At 41.7% G+C, this 13,511-nt stretch overlaps 1 protein-coding gene across 9 annotated transcripts in view; it reads right to left on the bottom strand.

The window, feature by feature from the left end:
* Positions 1-1,080: 1,080 nt before the first annotated feature.
* Positions 1,081-13,511, bottom strand: part of atf7ip (activating transcription factor 7 interacting protein) — a 33,613-nt gene continuing 21,182 nt past the window's right edge. For 2 of the 9 annotated variants that reach the window (XM_026359637.1, XM_026359639.1), the window contains exons 2-12: positions 12,614-12,666; positions 11,202-11,711; positions 10,601-11,051; positions 9,459-9,637; positions 9,196-9,333; positions 8,983-9,054; positions 8,822-8,883; positions 7,141-7,205; positions 6,243-6,914; positions 5,138-5,278; positions 3,011-4,902 (exon numbers count right to left, since the gene is read on the bottom strand). In XM_026359637.1, the coding sequence (XP_026215422.1) occupies positions 3,632-4,902; positions 5,138-5,278; positions 6,243-6,914; positions 7,141-7,205; positions 8,822-8,883; positions 8,983-9,054; positions 9,196-9,333; positions 9,459-9,637; positions 10,601-11,051; positions 11,202-11,705 (3,555 nt within the window). In that variant the 5' untranslated portion in view covers positions 11,706-11,711; positions 12,614-12,666 and the 3' untranslated portion in view covers positions 3,011-3,631. Of the gene's footprint in view, positions 1,968-2,158; positions 2,242-2,407; positions 2,483-2,600; positions 2,703-3,004; positions 4,903-5,137; positions 5,279-6,242; positions 6,915-7,140; positions 7,206-8,821; positions 8,884-8,982; positions 9,055-9,195; positions 9,334-9,458; positions 9,638-10,600; positions 11,052-11,201; positions 11,712-12,032; positions 12,548-12,613; positions 12,667-13,511 lie in introns of those variants that run through there. The other 7 variants (XM_026359644.1, XM_026359642.1, XM_026359643.1 and 4 more) reach the window with 7 other exon arrangements.

The raw sequence follows: 13,511 nt of genomic DNA on the forward strand, positions 1-13,511 counted from the left end.
CATTTTGCACATTTTTGTTTTGATTAAAAAAAAATCTGATTTGCCCTTTAAGTTAAACTTAATAACTGACCGTGACAAAGTGTCAATGTTTTCATCTTTTGCTTCTCTGTAAGTCAAGTGTTTTCTTGGAATCTGAATTTGGGTTTCTGGGCTTTCGCTGGGCCCCTCAACAACATCAGCCATCAGATGTATGTCCTGTAGCCACTCCAGTGATGTCTTGGCTGTATATTTTGGGTCACTGCTGGGCTGACAGGTGACCCATTGCCCAGATGAACAGTGCCTGGTGCTCATAAGACAAATTACTTCAAGTTCTTTAAGTGCTACTTACTTAAATCCAACCAGTCAGGTTTAGTTACCCATACAAGCCTCGAATGGACCATATGGCCATCCTACTGAGCAGGTATCTACCTTCTCCCTTGAACGCATCCTGGCAGTCCTCTTAATCCACGAGGGTGTGCCCCTACATGAACAACTGGGTTGCTGCTGTAGCACCACCATCAGACCAAACAGCAATGTATAAATGTATAAAATGTATTTTATAGTAGTGCTGCATTCATGATACATGATATTTAATAGTCATATTAATATTGATGGTGGCAATATATTTTTCTAATGCACATTTAGAAGAAACTTTGATTGATGTCATTCACGTCCACAGTACCGGTGTAAAGCAGTGACATAGAACTTATACAGTATTTGTTATACTTCACAACCAATGTAAGCTACTTGCAGATAGATGCACTACTATAGTCTATGTAGAAATCTGGAGAATAAGGAGGAGGTATTTAATACCATCACTGGTATTAGTAGTATGACTTTTAGTAGCACTTCTGCATGCAAATATGACATTTCTGAGAAACAAAATGTTGAAGCTAAATTAATTAGCTGGAGAGTCATGCCAAAGGATTTTAAAATATTTCTATTTACTGCATATCTATTTGAATTGGTAAAACATAGGGTTGTTTAACAGATATAAAGTGCCAACACCTATGTAGGTACTTTTGTGGTGGTAGACTGACAGTATCAGTTGGGAGCTAAATAATAGAAGGTAATATCCATCACAAACATTGAAAGCAAACACTTTAATAAAACCTTTTATTGTGTTTGTCAAAGTCTGGTTACCAGACAAAACTTACAAAAATTATCATTCAGTTTCTACTACACATTTATACATTTATGTGCAATTCTGAGTTTATACGCATACTCCTGTCACCTTTTCTGAAGTAAAGCAAAAGACATCTGGGTGAGAGAAACAGAAGTTAACAACATAAATATCTGACTTGGTAGAGGGGCACAGTCGTTTAATTATATACAACAGCTTAAGTTACAAAAAAAAACATTACATACATTAACCAGACAAAACCAACTATTTGCCGTTTCGATTTTCCAAGTCAGTCAGAAGTCCAGTTATGATGTAGAGAGATATTTACAGATACTGTATGTGTTCAACGCACGATTTGAGTTCCTAACACAAAAAGTAAAGAAAATCCTTTCCATTCCTAAACTATTTAGCTCGAGCTGGAACTGATTACATTTGTGCACTGAGGTTCGCAGAAGGAGCCAAAGCGTCCGTAGATGTCTTTGGCTCGAACAGCAAAATGATAAGTAGAACCAGACTGGAATTGGGTCAGCGTACAGGCCATAGGCAAAGGAAGGGCCTTCACCTCACCAATCTTCTTCCAGTGCTGCTGCACTGTGTTGTTATTAGAGTTGTCTTGATGAAAGGCATAGAGGTGATAGCTGTCTACAGGTGCACAAGTCCGATCTGTTTCTGCTACACACCAAGACAGCACTATACCAGTATGACTCGGCACCAGCTTCAGCTGAGGTTGCTGAGGAGGTGAGGTTCGCTCAGCCTCTTGGGGTAGGCGTGGAATCACAGGTGCTGGGGGCAGAGGGGGAAGTATAATGCTGGAGCCCCGTGTTGGCGTAGCAGTGGTTACAGTGCGGGATTTCATTGTAGAGTCCTACAAATGAGAGAAGTGTCATGAAAGTGGCCCTATAAATGTCACATTTACAATGTTATTCGTAGAACGAGGTAACTACATTGTCAACTTCCAAACAGCTATCTATTGAAACATTTACAGGTGGCTGTGGGTTGAATTACCATTACATTTGCTTTGTGCACAATTTGGAAAATGCATTTAAAAATCCTCACCAGTGGGGGGCGGTGGTGAACTGTCAGCTGGGGATTGTTGGAAGAGTTGGGATTACTTTGTGGGGATGACCTTGCTGCTGCACCTGAGGGCGGAGCATACATCAAAATTAGATTCACTATTTCCATGCAAACCACACAAAAGAATTTTTAGTTTTTTTTTTTTTTTTATTTAAAACTTAATACATTTTCTTTGTATTTTATCGTATCTTAACTGTAGCTCTGTGCATGCATGTAATATGGTGGTCTTACTGTTGGGAATACTGACGACTGTATTAGGACGCTGGGAAGGTGATGGAGGTACAGTGGCATTTTTTACCCCTGTCACTGGAGAGCATACAGTAAAACATAATTAGACTCAATACAGTATTTGTTAAGATACGCAAATGGTGAAATAAAAATGTATTTATTGTATGCTTCAACATGCTTTACGCTTCAACCTTACCTTGCACATCATCGTCGTCCTCAGTGAGGTCAATGACAGAGCCTTTGGGTCGTGCTGCTGGAGCAGCTGTTTTGGATGGATTGGATCCTGTAGCTTGGTTGTCTGAAAAGAGAGAAAGAAAATGTTGATTAGCACTGGGACTACTGACTTTTCTGGTCATATCTAGGAGCCCAGCAGTGTGATCAAATGATCAGCTCGTTGTAGCTGGACCCTGTGAACAGCTGCTTTTATTATGTAAAGACGGTCATTAGTGGCACACGCCGGGGTGGGGGCAGAGGGGGGGATTGTCGCTGACTCACCACAAGGGGAAGGGAGGCACGCTGAAGCTCTGCCTCACCAAGCCATCTTATGGAGAAATCCACATACGTTGTTTGTTTTCTTTTATACAACAGATTTTCTTCATAAAAATGAAAAAAACATTTTACATATATGCAAAGAATAAAAGGCATGTGACAGTTCCTCCAGGCTTTTCTTGATTTCTTGTAAAAATCAATGAAACACTTTCAGGTCCCCCATTCTCTACCTGACCCTCATGCTCTCACTTGTGAGTTAGGGTTTTATTTGTAAAAATAAAGTGTTACAGGGAAATACAACTGAAATACAATAAAACTCATTTTCTTTTTATTTTTGAAGCAGTAGTTCGCTAAACCTGCTCACGCTTGACAGCAATCAGTTCCTGTGGTCTATGTGTGACATCCACCGTTACCCATGATTTTTCATGTTTGGAAATACAAAAAGGTTGAGTTTCATTTTAGCAGCCTGACTGAAGGAAGTGATAAAATTCGTGTGACCAAAAAAAGACGCAAAAACCCAACAAAATGAAACAGTTTCAGGTCTTTCTCAAATGTGTCATGGATTTATTGATGATAAGAAGAACATTTTCACAGGCACTGTAATGTTTCTAACAGTCAGTAACAAAAAAGTACCAGCCAACAAAAACCACGCCCTATCACAAATGTGCAAAAAAGAAAGTAACAAATAAAAAAAATCACAATGGCAATAACAATCACATTTGCTTTTGATTTTGGCTGTCACCCGCAGAAGTGACACATCCAGGGCTTCTGCTTGATACACTGTCCACATGTGTACCTATAGCAACCAGCACATCGCTTGGTCGTGCGGTTCGCAGTGCAGCAATGCTTCACCTGGCACAAGGCTCTTTTTCCAGGGCTAGGTGTGGTGGGTTGATTTTGAAGCTCTTGCTCCTTCATTGCCTTTTTTCCTGTCACATAGGAGTGTGCCAACTCGGTCGCAAGGTGGTCAAGGAAGTCCGCCCGTCTCTCCTTCTCGCCTGTGCACGCTTGGTACAGCACATGCGCATTTAGCGCTGCCATGTCTATCAGGTTATAGAACACGGAGACTGGCCAGCGCTGTGTTCCTTTGCGCACACTGTAGTCATGCACCATTTGGTCCACGCCACACTTAGCGGTGCCCCGGATGGTGGTATTACGGCTGTGCAGTCTCTGCGCCAGCTTCAGCGACGTGAAGAAACTGTCTGTAGTCACATTCCTGCCCTTATCCAGGAATGGTTCCATCAGCATCATCACCACATTGTCAGTCTGTCGCTCCTCTGTCGGAGGACTGGGGTCCTTCCCAAGGTATGGGATGACATTGCAAACGTATTTTGATTGCAAGTCGCTGGCCACCCAAAACTTTATCCCAAACTTGTCTGGCTTGGTTGCGACGTACTGTAGGAAGGAGCAGCGAGTCTTTGTCGGTAAAAGCTGCTCGTCTACCGTGATGTGTCGACCAGGTGTGTAGGATGCGATGCAGTTCCTGGCAAACGACCCCCATAGTTCCGAAATAGCGGCAAACTTGTCTTTCTTTACACGCTCGACGCGGGTGGACTTGTCATCAAAGCGCAGGTGGCGCATGATGGCCTGGAAGCGTTCACGTGGCATGATGTCCTTGATCCGCTGGTGTCCCAGGGTTGCTGACCAGTAGTCTGGAAGAGCTGGAAGCTTGATAAGGCCCCGCAGAATAACAATGGCTATGAAAGCCATCAGTTCGGGAAGGGCCACGAACCAATCAGCGTTCGCCGCCTTTCCATGTGCAACTGTTGCCTCGCGAATGCTCTGAAGCATTGCCAAATTGACAAGACACAGGAAGCTCTGCAGACGGCTGGTGATGCGACTCCTGGCCGTAGGTGTGGGCTCACCGTCTGCTGCGTACGCGGCAATTGGGCTGAAATGGAGACGCACCCCTAGCTGTTCTTCACGCCAAGCTGTACCATCCCTCGCTGTCTCTGTCAAGGCAGTCCCCTGAGCAGCTCTCTTTCTGGGCGGTGGACTATCCTCGTCATCTGCATTGTGAACAAAATCCTATTGTAAGCAGTCTGACAGTCAAACCATATCACAAATGTATGCATAGGTCGAAACAATAATTCCATTCTGTCCTCTGTGAATATTGTCTGCATTAGCTCTCTGAATAAAAACATACAACTACAGCAGAACAATGTCCTGCACTCCATATGGCTGTGAACGCCTTTTGACGTGCACAAGCAAAACAGCAGAAAGCAAACGATCATGTCCTCTCACCTGAAGACTGCTCTGACTCCGAGCTCAGATGAAGCTCTATGTCCTCTACATCCTCCGCTTCCGACGCCACTGGGTCAACGTCTGCCAGCACCATCGCCTCCGTCCTGTTGTAATGGCTGGTTCTTTTAGCCATGTTGCTCTCTGTAGAGGGTGGTCAATGAGTGCTAGTGTATTTGCACCAATGTATTAATGTGCAGCTGTTGAATGAAAGTGGGCGGGCCTTCCATGCCCCGTGCCCCCAAGCAGGACTCGAAGTCAGGACTCCAGAGCCAGGACAGGACCCAGAGTCATTCAATTGTATGTCTGACGGTGCTGGCTTACTTGTAATAGCGGGCAGGATGAAACAAATGCATGTGTCACTGATGGAACGCGAGACAAATACGTTGTGACACATTTACAATGTGATGGAGGGGATGTAGTTTTTTTGTATAAAAAGAGTGTGACACGGAAACTGGGTGCTTTATTTGTTGGTCACATAACACATACATGTTTCTGAATAATAACAGTAATAACAATAATAATAATAACAGTGTGACAAGGAGCAGGGCCATCCACCGTAACACGCCGTTGAAGCAGTTCTCCAAAGCGGGATGACAAGTTGTCTTTTCCGCTAAACTGGGTGCTTTATTCGTTGGTCTGTTTCTATGGGTCTTTTGGTGGTCACATCTACAGACATGGAAATCAGGTGGGCCATTCAACCCATGGGTCAGTGGCCCACCTAATTTCCACCTGATGGCCCAAATCAGACGGGCCATTCACCATTCAGAAATGGGAAATTGACATATTGACATATAATTGCAAATGCACATTTCCCACTTCTGAATGGTGAATGGCCCACCCATGGAAACAGCAGAAGTGGGAAATGCGTTCGTTAGAACTGCACCCAGTTTAGCGACAACTACCCCCGCCCCCACCCCGGTGTGTGCACTAACGACCGTCTTTACATAATAAAAGCAGCTGTTCACAGGGGGCCAGCTAAAGCGAGCTCATCATTTGATCACACTGCCGGACCCCTAGATATATTGCCATTTGATCTGTCTGACGTACTGCTAGTGTTAAATACCTGTACATCCATAAGCATTGTTAATCAAAGACCACCACCCACCTGTCTTTGACGTCAGAGATGTCCCTTGTGGGGGTCCTGGAGCAGCAGAACCTGTTGCAGCTGGCCCAGATGTTGTAGGTGAAGTAGCTGACGACATTGCTCCAGCTACAGAGACAGACTGGGCTGGTGTCCTGGCTGTGGTCACAGATACCCCAGCATTAGGTGTAGTTATCGCTCCAGCCCCTCCTGGGTAGACGGCTCGGGCAAGAGAGATTTGGGCAGGGGATGTCTGGCCAGTGGAGGCTTGGAGTGCTGGGACAGTGGCAGCTGCTGGGGCAGAGGCTGGTGCTGTGGTAGTGGTAGAAGCAGGCTTGAGTATAAAAGTTGCAGTAGAAGCAGTGGTTTTAGCCTTGTTGAGTGAAGTGGCTGCAGACAAAGAGGAGACAGGAATGTTGACCAGTGTTCCTGCCTGGCCATTAGTCATTGATATTGGCAGCTGGATGAGGAGTGGCTGGCCTGTAGCCACCATGCTGCTCCCAGGGGCAGTCTTCAGCAGCAGGGTGCCCGTGGGACTCTGAGTAGTAATGCCAGTGGCCAAAGTGGAGGCAGCATTGGAGGTAGAGGTGATCAGCTGGAGGATGGGGGCTTGTGGAACCATAGAGGTGGAGGTGGTTGCTGGGGCTGGGGCTGGAGCTGAAACAGGGGCTTGTGGAGCTGGTGGGTTTGGATTGGCTAAGGAAAGTAGGAAAAGGGTGTGTTATAGAACGTGAGAGATTTTAAATGCATTTCATTCTGTCCTTTCCTGGACTGCTCCTTATTACTTACAGTCAATTAAAATATTCTAAATCAGAATCAGAAAACTACATTAACTTATAGCAAAAATAAAGAAGTTAAATTTTAAGAAAGAAGAAAAAAGACAAAGATAACATAAAACTTAAAAGGAAATACTGCTACTTACCAGCTGTACTGGATGAAGAAACAGTCACTGGAGTCTGCTTCACCTCCATCGATGTCCGGAGCGGCCTGTTTAGAAAGATTACTTACACTTAACAGTTGTTTATGCTTAGAACTGTTTGTGTCCATGGTATTAAGATGACTGAATGTCATAAGTTGCTGACATTTGATTTTATTCAATTTTATACAGTCTTTGAACAACTTGTGGCATAATTAAAGTACATAAGTCTTTGTTAAAGTATTCATCAATATGTATGAATAATTCAATGTTTTTTATGTGTGGTTTCAAGTCCACAATGTTTTGTGTCCAAGTCATTAGGGATTCACATCCCTTTCCATACAATATACTTTTTATGAATGCTGACAAGAATCTAGGTGGAGTGAGATGATATTTAGACAAGATGTCTCTTCATAATTTCAACAATGCATTATGACAATTGTCCCAGTATGCTTCTGTTCATGTAATAGAAGAGTGTCAAAATAACACAGCAGTTCTTTCATCGTATTCTCGAAAAAATTCAGGTCTTCTCTTTACTCGCAGTATTTCATTGATAACATCACGAATTTCTCGCCAGCTGTCACAGGACAGTAAAGGGAATCTACGCTCAATGTACATCTTCATTGTCCTCCGTAAGTTCGTAGGCAGCGCTTCCTTCCCCAATAATCCAACATAATTGACCTTTGCAACCCAGTCACAGTATTCTTCATATGGGACTAAGTAGCGGAAAATATAAGATGCATAGCGGTCAGGCCTGGGACTCCCTGAGCTTCTTTTGCAGTTGTGGAAAAGCACTTTCTCCAGGTGAGAAGTGATTGTGCGGAGTTTGATGTCTGCTCTGCATTTTCCTTCACTGAATTCTGCCAGCTTTTTTGCCATGGCAATGTGACGTGACATATCTTTCTGTTCCTCCATTTCCTCCTTCTCCTTCTTGACAGACAGTGCAGGAGTCTTTCCAACAGAGGGCGCCACTCTCTCTTTGGGCACCTCAGGCTGCGGCTCAACTGCCTGCCGACGGAGCACGCTGTTGGGAGGAGAGGTGCAGTTTTAACTACACTCTGCACTGCTCGAAGAAACGCTCAGGCTTCACATTGTAGAACGTCACAAGACTCAGGACCTGGACCCATGCGGGTATGCGGCATAACACAGACTGGGACCAGTCTTAAGAAATATTTGGAGTGAAGTTATGGGTTTAAAAAAAAGTTGATCCTGACAAACCGTACCAGGGCCATTGGTATCTGGGTTTCCAAAAAGATATGGATTTAGAACATGTAAGGATTCTTTATTCAGTCCATTAGTTTTAAATTCAGTCTCTAGTGACTACAGATAGCAACCTGGGACAATGTCAACTTTGCACGATGTGAACGGCTCTGTGTGTACTGGCTTCAGTCCGGTATTGTCACGTTCTTACAAAAGGCCAAATTATATTCACACAACACAAAAGTGCACACACTACTGAATGATTTGAAGGCAACATGTTTAATACATTGATGCTGTGAATTTTGAAAAATAAAAATATTTAGCCATAAGATAACATACATGAGATAACAAAACATAAGCTTGCAGTGAAGTGATAAAATCTCATCCATAACAACCTCAAAAGGTATTCTAAATGTATAAGTTAAAATAGATGATGTGGTTGACCTGTATCTAGATGACAAACTGTTCTGGGAGTGATCACACTTACCGTTGTGCTTGAGGGTTGTTTGCAGCAGTTGCAGTCTTGGCAGCTGCAGCAGCAGCAAGAGCCTAGAAATCAGAGAATATGCAGTCAGGGCATTTTCAGAAAATATCAGTTTTTTCAACATGTTTGAAAGAAACAAAATGGAAGGGAAAATAATATCTTACCTCCTGTTTCCTTTTGTTCTCTGACAATTGATTGGCCTCTCCAAACTTCTTTGATAGTCGAGCTATCTTGGCCTAAATAAAATTGTAGAGAGGGAGGTGGACTTCATTTGAATCATGCCAATTGTAAGGAAAGTTTTAATAGTTCCAAAACTACACCAGCAAAAAAACTATTTACAATGCTGCATACAATTACAATGTTTACCAAATAGTTACCTGCAGTGTGCTAATGGCAGTTTGGTGTTTGGTTGCACAGTCAATCTTGTCTACTCTTTCTTTTAGCTCTTGGAAATGTTTGTCAAAAATAGTCAGCTCCAAGATCCTCAGTCGTTCATCCACGAGCTGTTGCACAATCTGTGAAAGAATAGTAATCAAAGAAGCACAAAGGGAAATATAAGTTATTTTTCCTAGGAAATGCATTGCCATTAAAGCAGAGTAGACTTTGGGAAGAAAAGTCTTAAATACAGTTGCATACAAACCTTTCCAAGTTTATGGTGACTGCCAGCTTTTGCAGTAATTTTAAGTTCCAGTTGTGCCTCTAACTCCTCACGTTCCATCTTGGGCCTCTTCCCCTCCTTTTTCAGGGTTTGTGCATCTTTTTCAAAACCCTCTGATAACGTGCGCTTCAGTCCTGAGGTCGAACCCTTCTCTTCTTGCACTATTTGGAAAAACAAAGACACAGACTTGTTTGCTACCTTGAATTTAATGCATATTATGCTTCTGGTGATAATCTGCATTGTTTTTTTTTTTTAGTTCTCAAACCCCAGCAGCAGAACAGGCAAAACAGAATCACCAGTGAAAAGAAAAGAAAAAAAAAATCGCTAAACTAAATGCCATTTCATTTGTGGGTAAGCAAACAGGAACTGGGTTATAATCAGAAAATGCAGCCCAGTGACAGTTTATCCCATTAAATATTCAATTTCATATCAGGGTTCATCATTTAGCTTCCAAGTGCAAGAACGTCTAAACTTTGATAAAACAAGTTTATTTTACTGTAAAGTAGAATAAAATGTTATTTAATATTATACTAAATCTTTCTTACTGTCCTTACCATGTAACATTTTAAAGTAGAACAGATTTTTACATGTCACAGTGATTAGGACACAGCCTGAAAACGGTTGCATTTTTTTGTTTTTTAACTTTGGAGGAACTTTGTCAAGTCTGGAAAAAATTACTCAAGTGACACCTCTGGGGTATCTAAGATTTGGCTTGGAGATTCCACATTCTTGACATTCTTGTGATGTTACACGTTTGAAATATAAACAACTTTAGGATCCAGTTTTCTGAGTTTTCTCACCCATTCTAAGATCAAAAGAATATCTAGGTCTGGCCAACACAGTTCTTTCTGAATACAACTGGCACTTTTAGTGCACATTTTCTGAGTGCTATTTTAGGTTAAGCCTTATTAAAAGCCCCTAGCTGCTGAGCAGAATGGCAATTTCCATGGACTTCTGTCTTTGGCCTACTATCGTTTAACTAAAGCACAAACGCATACAATGTGCACATATGTCTATAAAATACTCAATCACATATGTATCTTTACTGATTTTTTTTTCTACCAATCTTTACCAATATGAAGCAGTTATCCTGACGCTTTCCAGCACAAAGTCCACTTTCCTACCTGTATTAGATGGTGGCGTGGATGATGGCCTAGGCAGCTTTGTGGTTGGTTTAACATCCGTTTTGTCCTTTTTGGTCTCCACTTTCACAGAGTCCACCTCCATCTTTTCCTCACTGATTAATCCTTTCTTCACATCTTTGTCAACCTTCTCTTCCTTTATGTCCTCATCTTTGATTTCCTTTTCTTGTGTTAGATCCGCACAAGAAGAGGAAGCTGAATAAGAGGAGGAAGGACAGGAATCTGACTTTACAGTTTTAGGGGAAGAAGGCTTTTCATCTTTTGTTTTGGCTGTGGAGGCCTCTGTGGTCTTGGCCTTTGTAGTGTCACTATCAGTATCCATGGGTTCTGTGCAGTCAGTTACTGTAGGTAGCACAGGCGAACATGGAACCAAACCTTTAACAGAGTCCTTTGCCGAATCCACAGCTTGGTCATCTGTTGCAGCTTGTCCCTCCTGAAGAAGAACAAGAGATAGACAATTAATGCAAAAGGTTTTACTCTAAGTCTATCTGAATTTCAGCATTAACCCTCACAGTCTGAACAAGCCCACTATAAAACCCCAAATATGAGAAAATGTCCAAAAAAAACAATTCAAGGCATTAACCTCTTTTGTTTCCGTCTCAGGAATCACTACAGAGCCTTTTTCCTGATTATCCTCAGCTACTACTGTTGCTGATGGAACAGACTCATTTGATGAGGACGATGAAGAATCTTTCTTCTCCTCCTCCTCTTCCATCTTTTTCAGTTCATAGTTTAGAGAGTGGAATGGTGATGTGGGAGATGTAGGAGTCTCTTCCTTTGCTTTTGGACTTTGCGAGGAGGCTGGGGAAGGGGACAGATTTAGAGACAGAAAAGGAACAGGAGAAGTAGGTGATGCAGCATGAGGGGAGTTTGAGTCCGAGATGCTGTTTTGCTCTTTGTCCCCCACTTTTTGTCCATCCTCTTTGTGTGTGCCATTCATCAGAGGTGGTGGAGATGGGTCGGACAAACCTGGAGCTGCTGTCAACAAAGTGCTGTGAAGACTTTCCAGTTGTTGTCGATCACTGATCTTCATGGTTTTCTTGGCGCGAAAAATTTTCTTCTTCTCCTCTGTCACAACAACTTCCATCGCTGCCTGTGGAATGACAAGAAGTTATGAGATACTAACAAATGCCAGGGTAAGCCTGGGAAGATCTACAAAACCACAGTGAGAGCTGCAAGAGTAAACTGCATGTTTCCATTTATGAACTGGTCCTCGACAGAACGCACTTGAGAGAAAATACATGGCTGCAGAGTTTTACAGGTAACACTAGAGGTCACTGTAAACCGTATGGCTTTCTCGTTTCTTCTTTTCTTTAAGGTTTATGTTTCACAAGTATCTGCACAACAAACTTGTCGGTTACCCAACTGTCTGTTTCTTAACTACAAATTTGACTGAAATCAGGTACATTCTTACTGCTTGATTGCTGTATCCCTCCTAAAATGACAAGATGCATCCCAATGTGCCAGAAATCCTTTTTCATGACAAGTTATCATCTGTTCTGACAAATTTCCATTGTCTTCATTTTCTGATCAACCAGCCGATTTTTTGTTTACCTAAGCTCTGATTCAGTGAACAGAAATTACACTGAAGTTAACAACAGCAGCAACCTGACTGTCCTCCCATCCCCCAGCATCCCTATTGGTTCAATCCTCAGCCAATCATAATGGAGAAATTCAGACTGTGCTGGCAGCAGTAAAGGGGTTATGTAAAACATGAAGAATTTTCCGTACTTAGTTCTGATTGTTACACACATTGTAGTGTTGAGGCTAGTTGTCGTGTTTTATTGTATTATATACTGTATATTCTTTTGATATGCATCCATGCATGTGATGATTTTCTTTTATGGGAGTCAAAATTAGAAGCTGTGTGCTGCAGGAGGGTCTGGTTGGCTGCAGTAAAATTCTCATTTTACTTTCAGTACCAATAAAGAAATGTGCTATAATGTTAAGTAGCACACAGAGAATACAGTAATTAAACACCTATGAGTAACTCACCTTCAAGCCGAAAGGTTCTTGGTCATGGATTTACCAGAGAACTCTTCGACAACCTAGAGGGAAAAATATATTTTTTTTATTTTACTGCTTCAAACTAGGGCCACAGGATTAACTATGTATGAAAATTAAAGTGTAACCCTGAATTTAGCTGACTTTGAATTAGCAGTCTATATCCCTTGAGCCTTAGGCTTCAAAAGGAGAGCTCTATTTGTGGGGACATATTTCATCAAACGATGTAAGATTATTTTGATGACAATACTGAATACCTGAATTTGTTAAGGACTGAAATAATTGCATGAAATTAAATAGTTACCCACCCACCTAGACCATATCCATTTTACAACATTGACTATATCTGAATTTTACTGCAGTCATATTTGCGTTTGCCAATAAACCTGTACAGGACTACTTTTTCTACTTTTATTTCACATTTCTACATTGCAAAATAAAATAAAATATTTTTTGCTGTGTTAGCATTGGTAGTTTGCTTTGTTTGGAAAATTAACTTAAATAACTTAATAATGCTTTTATGAAATACGTTTTGAATGTAAGATTCTAAGCAGAATTTCATGCTGTTCTTATTTGTTTTTAGTATGAGGACAAAGCAAGACAGTAGGCCAAAAAGGCAATATGACATGCTAACCAAATTTCATACAAAGGGAAGAAGGAAAAAACATCAATCTTTCAAAATAGATAAATGGCTTGCCACAACATTGGACAGAGAGATGTCAAACTACAGGAAGGCAGCTTTTGTACAAATCTGATTATAGCCCATATTTTAGTGAATATGAGCTCACACGTGTGTCGCCACAGGTTTTAATAACATGTTAAATACAGTCAGTCTCTATCAGTTAATATTTAATAGTCAATTTTTACAACAAATAACAGAAGTGTTTAT

Source organism: Anabas testudineus, chromosome 1 (genome assembly GCF_900324465.2).
Source record: "Anabas testudineus chromosome 1, fAnaTes1.2, whole genome shotgun sequence".
Classification (NCBI taxonomy): domain Eukaryota; kingdom Metazoa; phylum Chordata; class Actinopteri; order Anabantiformes; family Anabantidae; genus Anabas; species Anabas testudineus.